This window comes from Malaclemys terrapin, chromosome 2 (genome assembly GCF_027887155.1).
Source record: "Malaclemys terrapin pileata isolate rMalTer1 chromosome 2, rMalTer1.hap1, whole genome shotgun sequence".
Classification (NCBI taxonomy): Eukaryota; Metazoa; Chordata; order Testudines; family Emydidae; genus Malaclemys; species Malaclemys terrapin.
Window position 1 is genome coordinate 107,449,684 of NC_071506.1, and position 18,263 is coordinate 107,467,946.

General features: G+C 44.9%; 1 protein-coding gene across 1 annotated transcript in view; it reads right to left on the reverse strand.

The window, feature by feature from the left end:
* E2F3 (E2F transcription factor 3) overlaps positions 1-16,844 on the reverse strand; it is a 58,285-nt gene extending 41,441 nt beyond the window's left edge. Inside the window, exon 1 of the mRNA XM_054018552.1 lies at positions 16,349-16,844. Coding sequence (XP_053874527.1) covers positions 16,349-16,648 — 300 coding nt within the window. The 5' untranslated portion in view covers positions 16,649-16,844. The remainder of the gene's footprint in view (positions 1-16,348) is intronic.
* Between the last annotated feature and the right edge of the window lie 1,419 nt (positions 16,845-18,263).

Consider the following 18,263-nt stretch of genomic DNA (forward strand, 5'->3'; position numbering starts at 1 on the left):
CCCCCACCCCCCAAGGTAATTTTCAGACTTAAAGGGATTTTCATAATTGATGTTGTAATAGGAGGCAATCTTATAACAGCCTAGTATAATTAATTTATTTCACATGGTCCCATCTACCCACTTAATACTGTCTCTTGAAAAGAGAGAGGGAGAGAGAAAGGAAGAAACTTACACCAGATTGAAGTTCTACTTGTATGAGTGCATCTATCCAATAATGGAATGAAATGACTATTAATGAATTCTGACGGACTATAAATGGTCATCGGGCCAGGGAAAGAGCATCTCTATAGTCTGGAGGTTAGGACACTCACGGGATGTGAGAAACCCAAGTTCAAGTCACTGCTTCAATGTCTAATTTTTTATACATAGTGGAACAGCTTCAATGGGAGAGACAAATAGTCCTGTCTCAAAATATCTCATAGCCCAGTGACTAGAGCACTCTCCTGAAATGTGGGCAACTCAAGTTCAAATCCCTTCTCCACATGGGGGGGGAGGAATTGAACCTGGGTTTCCCACATACCAGAGGAGTGTCCTAACCACTAGGCTAAAGTTAGGATGCTACTGTCACCTCATTTTGTGAATGGCATTTAAGTCCCAAAAAGTTTTGGGACAAAAACAATTGGTCAAATTTATGCCAAACTCACTAATAGTTTCAGGTTGACAAACTATATTTTTGGATGAATAAACTATTAGTCTGAAAACTTCACCCAGCTCTACTAAATACTTGTTGCGGTAGGAAGAAGAGATGAATAAAATGGCTAGCTACAACTGTTTCACTGGATCTGTACTCCAGGTAAGATTTTCTTTGCAGGAAAGGATTTCCTGGAACAGAATTATGAGAATTTCATGGGTTCTTTAAGTTACAAGTGCAGGGATGCAGGCTGTTGCTGCATGGTACTTTTCTCTCATGAACCTGACCAGGATGTTTGATGACTTTCTGAATGTAGTAGAAAGACCCCAACTGACTGCATGGCACTAGTATATCTCAGAAACATGTGGGGTTCACTGTAACAAAAACCTAACAGATGGTCGTGTAAGAACTAGCAAGCAATAGCACAAAAGCTGCCTGCTTGGGTTACTGAGTATGAGCAGCTGCTAATGTCTAACTCGGAATGCACAAGGACTGAAGCGGACTCACTAAGGCCCCACAATTTTTAGCTTCCATTATTTTAGATGCAGTTTTGTGCCTGTAATTAAGTACAGGCACAATGTTTAGGTGTGATATTTATCCCACAGATGAAATCCCTCACCACCTGAGCAGAGGGTTTGATCAGGTAGCTTGTACTTAAATAGGTGCAGGCATGAACAAAATTCATGCTCACAAATTATGCATGCAAAACTGTACTGGCAATACTGGAGGCCTTGTTGAAGTTTAGTTGTCAGGGCATATAATCTGAGAAAGGACTGGCTGCACTGCCTTAAATCAACAGGTTTGAGCAGGACTCTTGTTCTGATTTGGTGGATCCAAGACATAGTAGCCTCATATTTGTATGTGTATTTATCCAATAATATTTAACTTGAATTTTACCAACTAATCTAGCTATTTATTAATTGGATTTGAGTATTTTGGCATTTTTAAAAAATATTAAATACAAGTCCTCAATATTCCTTACTGTTCCTACCCTAAATTCCAAGTTGGTATTGTTATACATACATAGCTCTTCACTGAAATGGTAGTCACTAATAGTATCATACTATTATTACAGCCAGAGTTTTGCCCATCTCATAAACTCGAACAAATGAAGGGAGTAAAGCTGATCAAGTACCACCACCTTTCTTCCTTTTTTTACTGCCTTTCCAAAGACTGACCACAATTGTGGTTAATTGCAGGAGTTAAACTTCCTACAAGTAGTGTAGTTAAGGTTCCAGATTCCACTGTGGTTCAGCAGTATCAAAGCTATGGAAATGCATTTGGTTTATATGTGAACCACTATACTAGCTCTTTAGAGCACAAGTTCCATATTGCAACTCTAAAATTATCTGATAAGAATCATCTCGCTTCCACACCTCCCTTCATGCAGAAGGATCTTAACACTGAATTTGTTATGCAACTTGCATCTCCAGATGAAAATGCTTTATGAAAGGAACTTTTAGATTCTTGAAATATTAATTAAATGTTCATGAAAGTGGGGATTAAAACGTCCTCAAACAACTCTGCCAGTTTATCAGTCTTCACTTACAACTACTGCCACTGCTCCTGTCCACACTGCTAATCAAACTAGACTGAGATTTAGTTTTACAATTTGAACAAATGGGGGCTATGAAACCTGAAATTTTTCCCTCTCAATTCAGGATTGAGGCTTATTTCCAGATGTTAAAGACCTCCAGTCTACTGCCCGGGAATATGAAATAACTAGTGGAGAGAGACCCAAACAAGACACAGGAAGTACATAAAAAGGGAGTTCTATGGTGACTTGTGGAAGGAGAGTACTGCTAATAGAAATGGAAACACCTAAGGAAGAAATTAGGAAATGATTCAGACCAGTGGGTTACACATTTTTTTTACCTGTTAAGCAGCACTACAGTAGGAGTCTGAGACTTGCATCTGAACAGGGGTTGGTATGTTGGATGTTGGTCCACTAATCCTTTTTAGTAGGACCATTTCTCTTGCACAGCCTCAGTCATCAACAGGCTGCCACTAGCTGGGGGATAAATGTTTTCTTAGATCTTCACACCATGATTTGTATTTCACTCAATTACACTAAGCCTATGATAGAGTGCACTCACCTCTCACGAGTGCCTCCAGTTGGCCAGGTACAATCCTGCACTCTTTCCTCTTCCTGGCCCCATGGGGACACGCCTGTGTGCCTGATACCTCAACAAGATTTGCATCAGGGACGATAATGATTCTATTCCACCCTTCTGGTCCCACCCATCAAGTGATCCGCTCAGGCCCTGCAGTGCAGTTTACTTGAGCTGGCTGGGCTCTGATTGGCTGCTTCCATGCAGCCTTTCTAGGCAGCCTGGAGGACCCACCTTCACTGCTTCTTTTCTGGGGCGGGGTGTGATAGGAACACCAGTGCCTCCAGCAAGGGACTTCAAAGGGTCTGGTACACTCCTTCACAAGGCCATTAATGCAAAGTTCAAGAAACGTAGAGTTGTTAACTTTCTTCATTTCACAAGGTACTAACACTGATGTAACAGTTCAGCCGACAAGCTAACTGAAAATAATTGGATACTTACTAACTGTTTAGTACCCTCCCTCTATAAACATTCTTGGAGCATCTGAAGCAATTCCTTTCCTCTCAACTGCTAGTTCTCTAGCAAGCAGAATTTTGGGGCAATATTTCTAACAGGAGAATGAAGGAATGCTGAAGCCAGTGGGTTCTTCAGCAGCTGGGAAGGATGGTTGTAGACACAAAAGGTCTGAAGTAGTACAACAGCAGACAGAACCTTGTCTGCAGATAACCTCCTTCCCCACCCTTTGAGGCAGGGAGAGCTTTCAGGGAGCAGGGAGAAGTGTCTGAAAATAGAGTCAGCATCATCAAAGAGTTGATTAAGGAAAGAGCAAAATAACAGAAAACTAGACAAAGTGGCACAGAAAGATACTCTCATTCCTGCCCACCCCAACCTCCTGAGAACAAAGCAGGAGCTCTTGCTTCGCTTTGATTTTGCCATCCAGGGAAGAACCTGGCTTCAGATAGGGATACCCCAACTCTTCCTCCCCTATATTTGTCATTCTTTGGGATGTCTGGGGGAATGGGGTCAATGTGATCTGCCTTATATAGTTCTTTAAGAAGCTGAAAGAAGTGTTGACACCTTTCTTTACTGGCAATTCTCCTGTCTAGTACTGAGGAGAGAGATCCTGGAAGTCCTGCATGCAGGGCTCTCTCTAAATAAGGGAAAATGCTTATTTCAGACATCACCACACATGCTCCCTGTTTGTATACCACCTCACAGTGGGGAATTTTGCTCTGAAGAGAGGTTTTGCTTTCAGAACATGGAATGATCTTGCTGTGTTTAGTTTCTGGAAAAGCATGTGCAGCTGGTATGTTAAGGTTGCTCTTGCTTCCTGTACATTCAGCAATTGACTGAGGTAGATGAAATGGACCAAGAGGGAGGATCCCAGAATTAACTGCCAGTGCAGGGGTACTCAACACCTGGGGGTCACAAACACTTTGCCCTTCCCACATTGCTAAGTGGGACAGCGCTCTTGTAATGGACAGTATGGAAAGTATTAAGAATCCCTGACTTAGGGGATTTCCAACTAGTCTCATTGTACTAGGGACTCCTGCACACCAGACACTAAAACCCCCAGATCGCATCACCCCAAGTCAAGTGCAGTACATGTGGGAAGAGGGGTTACCCCCTCACCTTGTTGCTTATCTTCACAGCCCTGTTGACATCAGAAACTACTCTGCATACTAATACTTTTTATGTTCACACTTGTCACTCCGTATATAGCACGAGCTGGCACCCGCTGTCGCATGGCTGGAGTCCAGGGCCGGAGCCCAAAGTCCCACAACCAGAGCCTGCCGCCCACCGCCTCAGGGGTGAAGCCTGAAGCCCAAGCCTCATCACCCCTGGGAAGGTGGGGAACTCACTGGCTGCCTGCTCCTCCAGCTTTTGTGGCTCCAGAGGGGGAAGAGAGCTCAACCCCTTCTGGTGGCCCTGGGGATAAGGCATTGCTTTGCCTGCCCCCCCCCAACATCCGCCCATCTGCTCGCCCACCCGCCACTGTCTGGGAGGCTGTGGCCACAAGAAAAGCCCCTGGTGGCCGCATTTGAGAAAAATGCTGCTTTAAAGTGCCTTTTATATTTGTAAAGCCTCAGACTTTCCCCAAATGGCATTCACGCCATATCCAGTGTCACATAAAAAGGCATTAAACAAGGGAATGAGGGATCACACTATTATATAGTATATGGTAACTGGGTTACTTTGCATGGGTTGATAAAGTCTTCCCATGGAAAATGAAGCTTTCCTCTGCTGATTTTACACCCAAACACTATTCCTGGTTTCTGATAAGCCTGATTGCCCTAGCCCTTCTGTTTTGAAAGAGGTTTTTTCCCTTCAGTGTGGTAACTAGAGATAAAGTACTGCTAGTACACGACAAATATGGGTGCCATCTCTGGCATTATTTTCATATAATTCAAGTACTGTCGTTCTTTACCAGAACGACACACTTACTAAGCAAGATTATAAAGCTACAAAGCATATCTATGTCCACCATAAGCCAGGATAAAAACCTCCACTGCAATAGTCTTGATAAGAATAGTAGCATGTTCTACCAAGACAACTTTCAGATAAAGTAGGCTTTTGTTTAACGGTCAGAGCTGTAACTGTAAGGTCAATTCCCAGTATGTGAAAACATTAATTATGCTAAATTTGGAGCTTCAGGACAAAAATTGACTCTCTCAATGTGGGAAACTAATGCTGTCTGCAACAGTGGCACGTCAAAATAAAGCCAGTACATATGCATGCTAGTTGCAATTTCATTCAAGTTATAGCAGAAAAAAATGAGGAGAATATTTGGCTGCTGGCAACACTCGAGGTATTATAATTCAGTTTGCAGTGCCCCGATTAGGAAAAATAGCTTTACAACTAATAGATGTGCTAAATGATACTGACATGAAGAATTACTGTGAGCTTTTGATTCCCAAGGCACGTTTCAGAGACCTTTGCAAGGTCCTCTGGTCACTCAAGAGCCATTCCTAGAATATCTGCTCTTTCATATACAAATTTAACAAGGAACATGCCCCTGACTAAAGAATACACTAGAACTGTCTTGTCTGGATGGCAAGGGAAGGAGTCAATGAGTAAGCAGCACCTTTTTGTTATGCTTCTTCTAAGTTTACTCAAATATTTCCTCTCCACAATAATGGCAAAAACAATCTGCACTTTGGCTGTTTAGAACACTGGCCACTATGGACGTAGAAGCCCTCTACACCAATATTCCACACAAAGATGGACTACAAGCTATCAGGAACAGTATCCCTGATAATGTCACAGCTAACCTGGTGGCTGAACTCTGTGATTTTGTCCTCACCCACAACTATTTCACATTTGGGGACAATATATACCTTCAAGTCAGCGGCACTGCTATGGGTACCCGCATGGCCCCACAATATGCCAACATTTTTATGGCTGACTTAGAACAACGCTTCCTTAGCTCTCGTCCCCTAACGCCCCTACTCTACTTGCGCTACATTGATGACATGTTCATCATCTGGACCCATGGAAAAGAAGCCCTTGAGGAATTTCACCATGATTTCAATAATTTCCATCCCACCATCAACCTCAGCCTAGATCAATCCACACAAGCGGTCCATTTCCTGGACACTACTGTGCTAATAAGCGATGGTCACATCAATACCACCCTATACCGGAAACCTACTGACCGCTACACTTACCTACATGCCTCCAGCTTCCATCCAGGACACACCACACGATCCATTGTCTACAGCCAAGCTCTAAGATATAACCGCATTTGCTCCAATCCCTCGGATAGAGACAAGCACCTACAAGATCTCTATCAAGCATTCTTAAAACTACAATACCCACCTGCTGAAGTGAAAAAACAGATTGACAGAGCCAGACGAGTACCCAGAAGTCACCTCCTACAAGACAGGCCCAACAAAGAAAATAACAGAACACCACTAGCTGTCACCTTCAGCCCCCAACTAAAACCTCTCCAGCGCATCATCAGAGATCTACAACCTATCCTGAAAGATGATCCTTTACTCTCACAGATCTTGGGAGACAGACCTGTCCTCGCTTACAGACAACCCCCCAACCTAAAGCAAATACTCACCAGCAACCACACATCACTGAACAAAACCACTAACCCAGGAACCTATCCTTGTAACAAACCCCGATGCCAACTCTGTCCACATATCTATTCAAGTGACATCATCATAGGACCTAATCACATCAGCCATACCATCAGGGGCTCGTTCACCTGCACATCTACCAATGTGATATATGCCATCATGTGCCAGCAATGCCCCTCTGCCATGTACATTGGCCAAACCGGACAGTCTCTACGCAAAAGAATTAATGGACACAAATCTGACATCAGGAATCAAAATACTCAAAAACCAGTGGGAGAACACTTTAACCTGTCTGGTCATTCAGTGACAGACCTGCGGGTGGCTATATTACAACAGAAAAACTTCAAAAACAGACTCCAAAGAGAGACTGCAGAGCTAGAATTGATATGCAAACTAGACACAATCAACTCCGGTTTGAATAAGGACTGGGAATGGCTGAGCCATTACAAACGTTGACTCTATCTCCCCTTGTAAGTACTCTCACACTTCTTATCACACTGTCTGTACTCGGCTAGCTTGATTATCACTTCAAAAGTTTTTTTTTTTCTCTTAATTAATTGGCCTCTCAGAGTTGGTAAGACAACTCCCACCTGTTTATGCTCTCTGTATGTGTGTATATATATCTCCTCATTATATGTTCCATTCTATATGCATCCGAAGAAGTGGGCTGTAGTCCACGAAAGCTTATGCTCTAATAAATTTGTTAGTCTCTAAGGTGCCACAAGTACTCCTGTTCTTCTTTTTGCGGATACAGACTAACACGGCTGTTACTCTGAAACGCAAGATAGAGCAACCATAGGTTAAGTATTTTACTGAACACCTTGTTTAATATCTAAAGCCTTGCATCCATTATGAGTCAATGTCAGATGAATGTGTGTCACGAGACCACACTGTACTGGGATGTCCCTCATAAAAGCACTATCCTATATTTTTTACGCAGCTGTCCTTTCCTTCCTTCATCAATATATGGACAAAGCATTAGAGATCACCTCACCACGATGAAGCTGCAAAATTAAACACCTACTTGATGAATCTGAAGTACACATTAAAAAGAAAAATAATTTGCATGAAGTTTAGCAGCTTCATATTCCCCTTGATTGATTATATGAAGGAGCAGGATTGCCTCAGGTCGAACAGCTTGTAAAAAACCAGACACTTGAATATTTGTATTGTCATAGCCACTACAGACTAGGAAGGACCTCATTGTGCAAGGCACTGTACAAAGTTAGCCGCTGCTCTAAGGAGCTTACATTAATTGCTACTAATTTTTAACTCAAGCAAAAATAAAAATAAAGCTTATTGTTCTATTCACTCCCTCTCTATATACTTTTTTCTTATTTTTTGTTCCATTATTTTACTCATGCAAGATGAGAGTTAGGCACTCAGATACTATGGTGATGGTCAGAGCATCAGAACCTTAAACTACTCGCTTCCAACAACCCTAAACAAAGCAGCAGCAAGCAACACCACCCCCTTTTCTAGTGATCCTCTTACTGGGACCAACATCATCAAGCAGAAAGGAAATTAAAATGCTAAATTAAAAATTGTTTCCTTCTGGTTGTAAACTATGCAATACATACCAGAAAAGACCTTTGAACCAATAATAAAGGTATGACAAGGAAGCAAATCCTATTGTTGCTTGCAAGAGAAACTCTTTCCTTTATAGGACATTAAGAAGGATAGTGCAAAAAACTTTTTGGATACACACACACACATATCCAGTAATGCCTCAATAAGACAATGTTAAAGCTGAAAAATCAAGACTAAGATGAACCCCTCTTATGTAATAAACCACTGATACTATTCTTACCAAGAGAAACTATAATTCAGTTACTGAAAATATTTTGCACTTGCGTTCTAAAAGATTTTAGAGAGATTCATAACATAAAGCCTTGCAACACTTGTATGAAGACAGTATAAGACCCATTTTACAGATGTGAAAATGGAGGCAGAGAGCATGGCCCACATTTTCAAAAAAATTTAGCTAATTTTGGATATCCAAATCAAGACACCAAGAGTCAAAGTATCTACTATTCCATCTGAAGTTAATGGAAAGTGTGGATGCATAGCATCTCTCTGAAGATCAGGCCCTAGAAGCGCCTCAAGTTGGGCACCCAGAAATTGAGACAATCAAAACTAGTGGACACTTAAATATATGGGCCTAAGTGACTTATACTTTGTCATACAAAGATCAGATTAAATCTTGAAAAGACACCTGAAGGTGCCTTGAGTCCCCACCTCAGTCACTAGAGAGTTTCATACACCCTTGTAAGTTATGAATGGTAAATACCTGTAGTTGTAAATTAGCAATATTCTAACAACAACAACAACAACAACAAAAAAACACCCAACAAAATCCACCATTGCTCACCTGCACCAAAAGACTGAAGATAATCTGAGCATTTTTTATTCTCCAAGCTTGCTTGCCAATATGGTCCTGGTTTGAATCTGGCCCACAATGGCATTAAACAGAGTTGTTACCAGAGTGGATAAAAATCAATGATTTAAAATATATATAAAAAAAATTGGATGTTTTTTATTTAAAAATCGGCCTTTTTTTGATAAAATGCTTTTTGAGGAAAAAACCTATCTAAAGATCGTTTTAATTAAGACATATTATAGCTCAAAGGTATCTCATCATGGAATAGGGATTATAAATTATAATGAGACAATATATTCATGTAACGTTTAAGAAAAATTCTATAAATGATTTCCAGTAGTTCATGGATTAGGGACCCAATCTTCTGGGGCTCACAGGCTTCTGTATAGATTATTTAGGTTAATCTTTCTATCTACCCAATGGGACTCAGTGCTCAGTCTCTAGAAGATACCATCAGACATGCTTAGTTTTGCAGTTCTCAAACTGTGGATTTGTGTCTCCAGAGATAACATGCTTGTTAACAGCAAAAATGTTTTAAAATAAATATATAGAGGTGAGAAAAAACAGACCTCAACCCTATTGTCCCTCTGCAAATTTGTGTACACAGTCAATCCCTTACCTCTCTCAAAGTTCAAAGTTTCAAAAAGTTCAATGAATAGAAGATTGTTGGAGGCAGAATAGATCTGGACAAGGAAAAGAAGTCTGGAGATAAATATGAGAAGGGAGGGACAGGCAGTAGAAACAAAAGTGAAACTGTTTGAACAGCATATTCCAGAAGTCTTGAGGTCTTTCTGAGCGTAGCCTTCACTGATTTGAGATCTACCATACCAGTCTCTCACTAGAAGGGAAAACCTATAATGGCAGCAGGCCATAAGAGAGACCCCGTTTGGGAATATTTTAATGAAGTTCCTCTACCTGTGAAGAATATGTATTAAGATTATGACAACCAACAAGAAAGCACTTTTATGTAGAAATCCATGATTAAATTGAGTCTTCCTGACTAGTGAATTAAACAAATCCACCCTGCTTGTTACCATCTCATGGTGCTTAGAAGCATGAGTGAAGTGAGTTGGCAGTCTCAGTCTAGTTACCAACAGACAGGTGCACCAACACCACAGCCAAACATTGTATGGGTGTAGGGCATGATCCACCCTCTCACCCTAAAGGTAATCCTTTCAGGTCAAAACTGAGGCCTGGTCTACACCTAAAACGTAGGTTAACCTAACTACATCACTCAGGGCCATAAAAAAATTCACACCCTGTGCAGGTAAGTAGGTTGATCTAACCCCCACCATACAGGCAGCTAGGTCAACTAAAGCATTCTTCCGTCCACCTAGCGATAGCCTCTCGAGGGCATAGATTTACTACAGCGACAGAAAAACCCCTTCCATTGCATAAATACTTGCTACAGCAATAACGCCATGATTGCACCACCGCAGCTACACCACCGTAGTGCTTGTAGTAACCTGAGATACGTCTGAGGAGGCATGCAGTGCTGCCATCTCGGTTATAACAGTTCTGGGGAAGACTTCAGTCTCCAAGACTGTTTGGCAACTTCCATGATTAATTCCTGCTCACTCACCTTTTACTTTAACGAATTTCAGAGTTGTTTTTACATCACCACCACCCCACCCCACCCGCGTCGCAGATTTCAGACTGCAGGACTCAGAAATGACAGCTTTCTAGTACATGAACTGTAAGTTAAGGAATTGTCTGCAGCACAGGGAAATTGACCAGCATAGCTATTCATGCTATACCTATGCCAGTCAATTCCCCCTTGTAGACAAGACCTAGGTAGTGTGGGATGTATAGGCTAGGATATGAAGGGGCTTATATGTTCACTTCTGTCACAAGCCCTCCACCCCACCATATTCTTGGGGACAAGAGGCTCCAAGGGGTTAAGTATTACCTTATCTGCCTTTCTTTGATTTACTCCATTTCACTAAGCATTGCTAAAGAGTCCATCAGCACAGTACTTCAGAACAATCAACCTCCACCCCTGCCTCATCTTTCCGAAGTTTCCCCTGAAGGGGTTTAAAACCTTGGAAGCCAGACTCGTCCACCATGAGGTCTCTAACCCCTGCTAAAACCTCCAAGGGGCTGAATGTCTGTCCCTTACTCAACCAGACAGATATCCAAAGTGGAATTAACCCATAGGGTTGAAAAGGGTTGATTGCTTCATGCTTTGCACCTACAAGCCAATGCAGATGTGACAAATGGAGCCTCTCACCAGAAATAGCACCCTCTGAGAAAGGCCCAGTGCCTTTTTCACAGCAGCAAATGGATTCTCAAACAAGCATCATCTACTAGGCCCCTCAACCCCTTGTCGCTTCGGTTAAAGACAAAATTATTAGGGAAACGTTTTCAAGCTTTAATATAGTGGTAACAACAATGGATTTTTAAAAAGAAAGCTATATTTTAACAAAAGCTATATTTTAAGATTTTTTTTTTTTTTTTTTTTTTTAAATTTAAACCCAAAAAGCGTATGAGTGCTCCCTGGAGGTTAGCAGTTCTGCAGAAGCATGCTCAATCCTGGGCACAGTGAAGAGAAAGAACGTGCCTTTTGTTGCTTGATCAGCACGTGGGGGTCAAACAAGGAAAGGCACTGACTGGCTCTAAAGTGAACCACATCCAGTCCTCTTTGGAAAGTAACCTGGTTGCAAAGATAAAGGGTTCTTGAGGGTGGAAGAGCAAAAGGTCTGACTCTTAAATCCAGAGTCCTATCCTGGGAGAATATTTGAAGTACTTAACGGAGTATAAATTCCTTTAAAAAAATATTCAAGATTAGATGCACCTGCTTCATTAAGTATTTCTTCATGTTAACAGTAACAGTCAAGCAGAGAAATATTAAGATGGTGATTGATTTGCATACATGGCTTCCATGGACAAAGTTTTTTGGGTGTTTTTTTGTTTTGTTTTTGTTTTTAATAAGAAAAAGTTACCAGTTAGTTTGCTGCCAGTTCCTTTTTGTGACTTGCCCATCTTTTAGGCATTTCTTCCATTTTCTGCTATTCCTCATCTCACTATCAACCATGTGTATCTTATTTGGCCTTTTTCTTTCCCTAGCATCTACTATTAAGATTAAGCAATTGTCCCATTTTGTTCCAAACACACTTTTTGAGGGTGGGAAGAGATGTGTTCTTAAGTACAAGAAGGGGAAAAAAGTGGTATGCACTGAGTTTGGAAATGTAAATCCTCCCGCCCCTTTCTGAAGCATGCTGAACCAGACTCCCTAGAGTTCATGTCATCAAAAGGCCACAGGAGTCCTCTCAAAATATTCTTAAGAGGATTTAGCCCCTTTTAAAAGGGACTTACCACGTGGGTGGTGTCTCCATTTAAACATTTTCTATGGCTAAAAAAAAAAAAAAAAAAAAAAAGTCCCTCTATTTAAAGGTTTCTCATTCCAATGAAAAGGCACTAAGAATTTTCGCACTATTTTCACTGGAAATATTTTGAGCATCTGTCTCTAACGGTAGTTCACCAGTACTGTTATTTACAAGTAGAAGTGACTTTCCAATATAGAAAGTAATAAGAAGATGGCCTTAGACAGAATGTTAGCTGTAAGATGGGTGCATGACCATATGTTAAAGAATTACTTCCCTCATGCCTCCCCCCCGCCATAATCTCCCCTATTAATGTAGGAGCCTTAGTTAACAGCTTCTTCTGAAGGTTTAAATCTTTACAAACTATGGAATTAAGCCACCATAAGAGTTAATTTCGGTCCTCTGACCGTCCATAAGAGTTGTGCAAATCCAGGCCTAAGGCCTGATTTTCAAGTGCTGAGCAGCCACAGCTTCCATTACATCTATTTGCATACCGGGTGCTCAGCATCTCCAAAAGCCAGGCCCCACTGCAATAGAGTGGTGCTGTAGACACTGGTATAGCTTAGATACTGTAAGCCCCCCAATTACTCTATAACCCAGGGCACGGGTAATGGAAAGTCCATGTAGCAGGGGCTGGGTTTAAGAAAGAGAACCACCGGGCACAACCAACTGTGCTATTTGTTGAGGGTGGTGAGTACATTGTTAATTCTTCAGGGCAAATTTATAAATAGGACTATAAGAACTCTGTAGACCACCTGATCTCAAACTTTAGCAACCCGAGGACCCCCATTTTGATTTAAAATTTTTCACGGACTCTCCAAGCCCCCGACTCCACTCCTTCCCCCAAGACCTCACCCCACCTCTTCCTGCCCCTGCTCCTTTTCCCCGCCTCTTTCTGCCCCCTTCCCTCCCAGCACCACCTGCAAGCCGCTGAACAGCTATTCCCCCACATGCAGGAGGCGCTCGGAGGAAGGGGAGGAATTGATCAGTGCGGCCCGCGGACCCCAGTTTGAGAAACGCTGCTCTAGACTGAAGTTTGAATACTTTTAATACTAATCAAGTACGAGTTTAATACTGGCCATGACATCATGCCCCTTTCTCCCAACAACGTAGAAAGTCCCACAGAATTGTTCCCTTGTGATCATGTTTGTAGATATGCCTGTGAGTGAATTCATTTAACAAAAGTCATGCTGGAAAACAAAAGCACTGGACTGGATATCCTGTTTCTAGTGCAATCTGTACCATACCACACGCTTAACTAGTGGGTTAAAAATTACAGTAAGACTTACAAATACGACAGCAGCAAATCAAGTTTGTTTTTTAATCTAGGCTATGACTTTCATTATAATCTTTTGAGGAGACTATACTGCACCTTCCTGAAACCTCCATCGCCATGTCAGCAATGAACACCTGCAACAATTGTATAAAAAGGAAGCTTATGTCCTCATTGTGGTTTGCCAGTAGCAATAAAGACAGTGACCTGAACAGCTTATTAATTAAAAAACTGCTACATTTTGACCAACATTTAAGAAGGTTTCTAGGTCATTTCACAGTGCAAAGTATGGATGTTAATGGCAATAAAACCCACATTTCCTTTAGGTTTTACTGCAAATCTCATTAAAATAAATCTAGACCACCCTCTCTGGAAATTCTAGATTCTCCACAATGTCAGCCAGTACTCAGCACTAAACACGTGCTAAGGAATGTGTTTCTTTTAATTATAACAGTAGTCTGTACTTTTAAAATTCATAAATTTAACATAGGCTGACAACTAAATCTAATAGAAAACTCTTCTAAAAATATGGGCAAGCAAGATATGATCTGGGGGATGGAGTTTGTGCATGGGTAGTGCACATTAGTTGAAACACCAGTATTTCATGCCTGGAGAGCTGGGCTCAACTATTATTTCAGCCAGAGCAATTTAGCTTCATGGCCCATCCTGGGCATGGGGCAATTGCCCTGCTTGCAATGCATTTTTTTATTTAAAATATTAACTATTCTAGAGTAACACAGGGCACTGGGGTTATGTTGTAGTAATTTTTGTTGTCAGGAGGGGATCACAGTGCACTGAAGTTTGAGAAGTGCTGTTTTAGACCATGTGAAGAAAGTGAGTTTGGTAATCTCATCCTAGAGACCCTAGTGGACATTTGCCCACATCACACAATGCCAGAGAAGTCTCAGCTCAAGCAAGGCCCAGTGCTGGAATGCCTGCAGGGCCAGGACTATTAAAATCCCTTAGCAGAACCATGTAGGTTAGTTAAACTTGCACCGCCACCGCACCTGCGCATCCATTTTATGCCTGGGTCGAGCCACTACAGGACTAAAGTCCCTTATATCTATGGAAACAGAGAAGACTGTTTTTCTCTCACTGCAGACCCTCTTTATGAGGTTACCCAAACTTCTTCATCTTGGCTCCCAAACTACACCACCCATCTTTGTTGTAACAAGCAGGTGAGGCTTGCCTCCAGGAAGAGCTTCACAAGACAGCAAGGAGGGTGCAGTGTGTTTAATTATTCCAAAACATCCAACGCTCACCTTCCCACACTTTTAGTTGACTATGCAGAAGTCCTCCAGAAATCCCCCCTCCCCCCTTGCATCACAAATGACAGCCCCAAGTAGTAGAAATGCAGGGGCAAGGTCCGGCTTTCCCTCCAGAAAGGGGAATAGCTATGAACGAGGCAAACTGCCTTTAGAGCAGGCAAGGGAGAGGGATGAAGCTGGAACTACCAAAGTAGATGAAGTGATTTAAAAATTAAATGGGCCAGGCACCCAGTGGCCTGAAGCAGGAACCTGACCAATCACTTCCAGGGGGCCATCGCGAGGCGGGCAGAGGGCTGGGAGATCAGGCCCAGGCTGAGAAAGCTATTGGGGGAGGAGGGACTGGGGGATCAAAAAGGGGGGTTAAAGTCAGGAAGAGGGCGGGGGGAACCTTATTTCTAAACTATTCCCCCATTGTGCCCCCCCCCGCGCGGGTCACTGCAGTTCGGGGAGTGCCAGAGCCTAAGGGCAGGCGGGGGCCGCCCTGGTATTGGGGGGGGTGGGGGGGGAGGATGCTTCTCCCAGGTTTCTCATTACGGGGCGGGGGAGAAGCGAGGGTTGCTCTTGCTGTTGGCCCCTGCGTGCCCGGTCACTAACCTGCTGAAGGGGCATTTCCGAGCCTAGCAGCGCCCCGGGCAGCCTCAGGGAGGCGAGGAGGCCGCACGCGCGTGTGAGGGGGGGACACGGACCGTCCCAGGCCAGCGGCAGGAGGAGGAAGCGGGTGTCCCCCTCCCCCCACTCGGATCAGCGCCCCCTCCCTCCTGCCCGGCTCCCAGTCACAGACGCGGCCTCCGCGCACGTGTGCGAAACGTCACCGGCGAGTCCGGGGGTGAAGCAGAGACACCAGCTGGGCAGAGCCCCCCGCTTCCCCAGACACGGGCAGGGGAGCAGCGGGGCCTGCATCTACCCAGCTCCGGGAGCAGGGGTCGCCACAGCCGCCCCCCACTGAGCACGCCCCCAGTGAGTGGGGATGCTCCAGCGCCGCGAACTCCCTGCAGCGCCTGGCACCGGCCTCAGCGGGCTCTTTGTTGGAGCCACAAATATCAGTGGGGGTTGCTAACCCCGCCAGTGAGAGGGGAATAGGCTACAACCGCCCCTCCCCCCCGCCTTATCCTCTGCACCCGGGGCAGGGCACCACCGCCCCAGCTGCAGAGAGGAGGCACCGCCTGGACCGGGCCTGAGTTGGAGGAGGGGGGGACACAAAAGTTTATTGCAACACGGTGTTGTCCCAGGCCTTCCTGCCCCACGACCCCGGCTGGAGAGGGAGTAGTGGGGCCCTGCCTGGGGCTTAACCCGAGTGTCCCCTTCGCCCTCCCCCTGGGATGGGGGGGAATTACCGGGGGGCGGCCTCCGCCTCCTCCTAGTGCTGGCTGCAGCAGCGCCGTCCTGCCGGCGGGTCCGTGCGGGGTGCAGTACAGGGAGCCGCCAGCGGGCTGACCCCCCTCCGCAGTGAGGGCAAAGACACCGGGAACCTGGGAGGAGGAGGAGACACAGGACGCTGCCGCCGCGCCGCTGCGGATCTGGATGAAGGTGCCAGCGGCGAAGTGGGCTGGGAAGCTGGCGGGGGTCACCCGGGAGTCCATGGAAGGTGCGGGTGGCTGCGCTGCTAGGGCCGCCGGCTGGAGTCCCCTTCTCATCCTTCCCTCTGGGTCTGTCCCCGTAGCCGAGCCTCTACACCCCCCCCCGGCCTTCCCGGCTGCTTTCCTCCTCGATACCGAGGCCCGACCCGAAATACTGGGGGCGGCGGGTGCCGGGGGTGATCCGGCTGCAGGATGCGGGGTCCCAGGGGGGGATGAAAGCGGCGGGACGGACAGATGCGGCGGATGAAGCGGGGCCGCTCCCGCTATGTGGGGCCGGCTGGAAAATGGCTCCAGGAAGCGGCGGCTGCTGACAATGAATGAAGGGAAGGGAGACGGGTTACGCGCCAAGGGCCTCCCGCGAAACTCGGATTTCCCGCCCGCTTTTCAAACTAGATTTGCATAGCTCCGCCCGGCAGGTACGTCCCGTACGGCTGGCCCTCTTATTGGCCCGCTACTTCCTCACTCCCATCCAATGCCCAGCCCTGTTGACACCCTGCCTGCTTCCCATTGGCCCGCTGCAGTGCGGGGTTGCCCTATTTGCATAGGGTCTATTCATTGGTTGTGGAGGCGAGGCCGGGGATTCCCCTCTGAGCAGCCGGGATCCCGGAGCGCCGGCTCCGTGACAGTGACAGCCGGCGTCTGGGCGTTCTAGAACGTGCCCGGGAGCCAAGGAGGTTCCGTTGCCGGTGTGTTCCCTTCCCGCCGCCCCACTGCGAGTGCAGCTGCTGCGGCACAGGGAGAGACTGCGGTCGTACGCCGGCCAGGGGAGCGGTTCTGGTCCGGCCGGCTTGAAGGGGGCATAAAGGCGGGGGGGGAAGGCTAAACTCAAGGGAAAAAAGCAGGTGAACGCCGCATTCCTTCAGTGACCGCAGGGGGCACCTAGTAGATGGGAATGGGAAATCACGCTAGACCTGTCCAAAGAATACAGTCAGGAATACATGAGCGCAAAGGACAAAGCGGACAGTGGCACCACAAGCACGCTATTCTCTACAAGGATAACTGGGTTGGAAGGGAGCTGGCTCATCTGGGCTCAGTGGGGTGGCGAATCTTTTATAGGGCAGTAAGAAAATCCTGTGATGGAGCCATTGCTAGTAACTGTTGAGATCTGCTGCATTGAAAACGGACTAAAACTACCTTGTTTCACACTGATTAAATGTGGCGTCTGAATTTAAACCCAGCTACTCTTCAGAGGCCAGCTACCTTTCCTTCTTTGGGCAGTTAACTATTTAACTTTTGAGGATTAAAAGTGAGCCTTTTTAAAAGATTTTCCCAAACCCATGGTGCTAAAGAAATATATCCCATTTTCTCCAAATGTCACATACCTATACTCCTCTCCTAATGTCTCAGAAACAGGCCACGTTCTAAATTTTACACAACAAAAATGTTCCTTTTATTTATCATGATCTAGTTTAACTAAAAAAAAAAAATGGAACTATGTCCAGCAGCTATTTCCATTATCTAATGTTAACTACTGGTCCTCCTGCCCTGCCTCCTCCAGGGATCCTAGCTACTGCACTTCCCATTCCCAAATCTGATTTTCCTCCATGCTTCCTGCTGAGTTAATCATCATACATGAAAACACCATGTTCCCTGACATGTCACTCTTTAAGAACAGAAGTTCCATTCAAATTGACCTGGTGAAGTCTTTCAGATCAGGCTCACACTCTCAGCC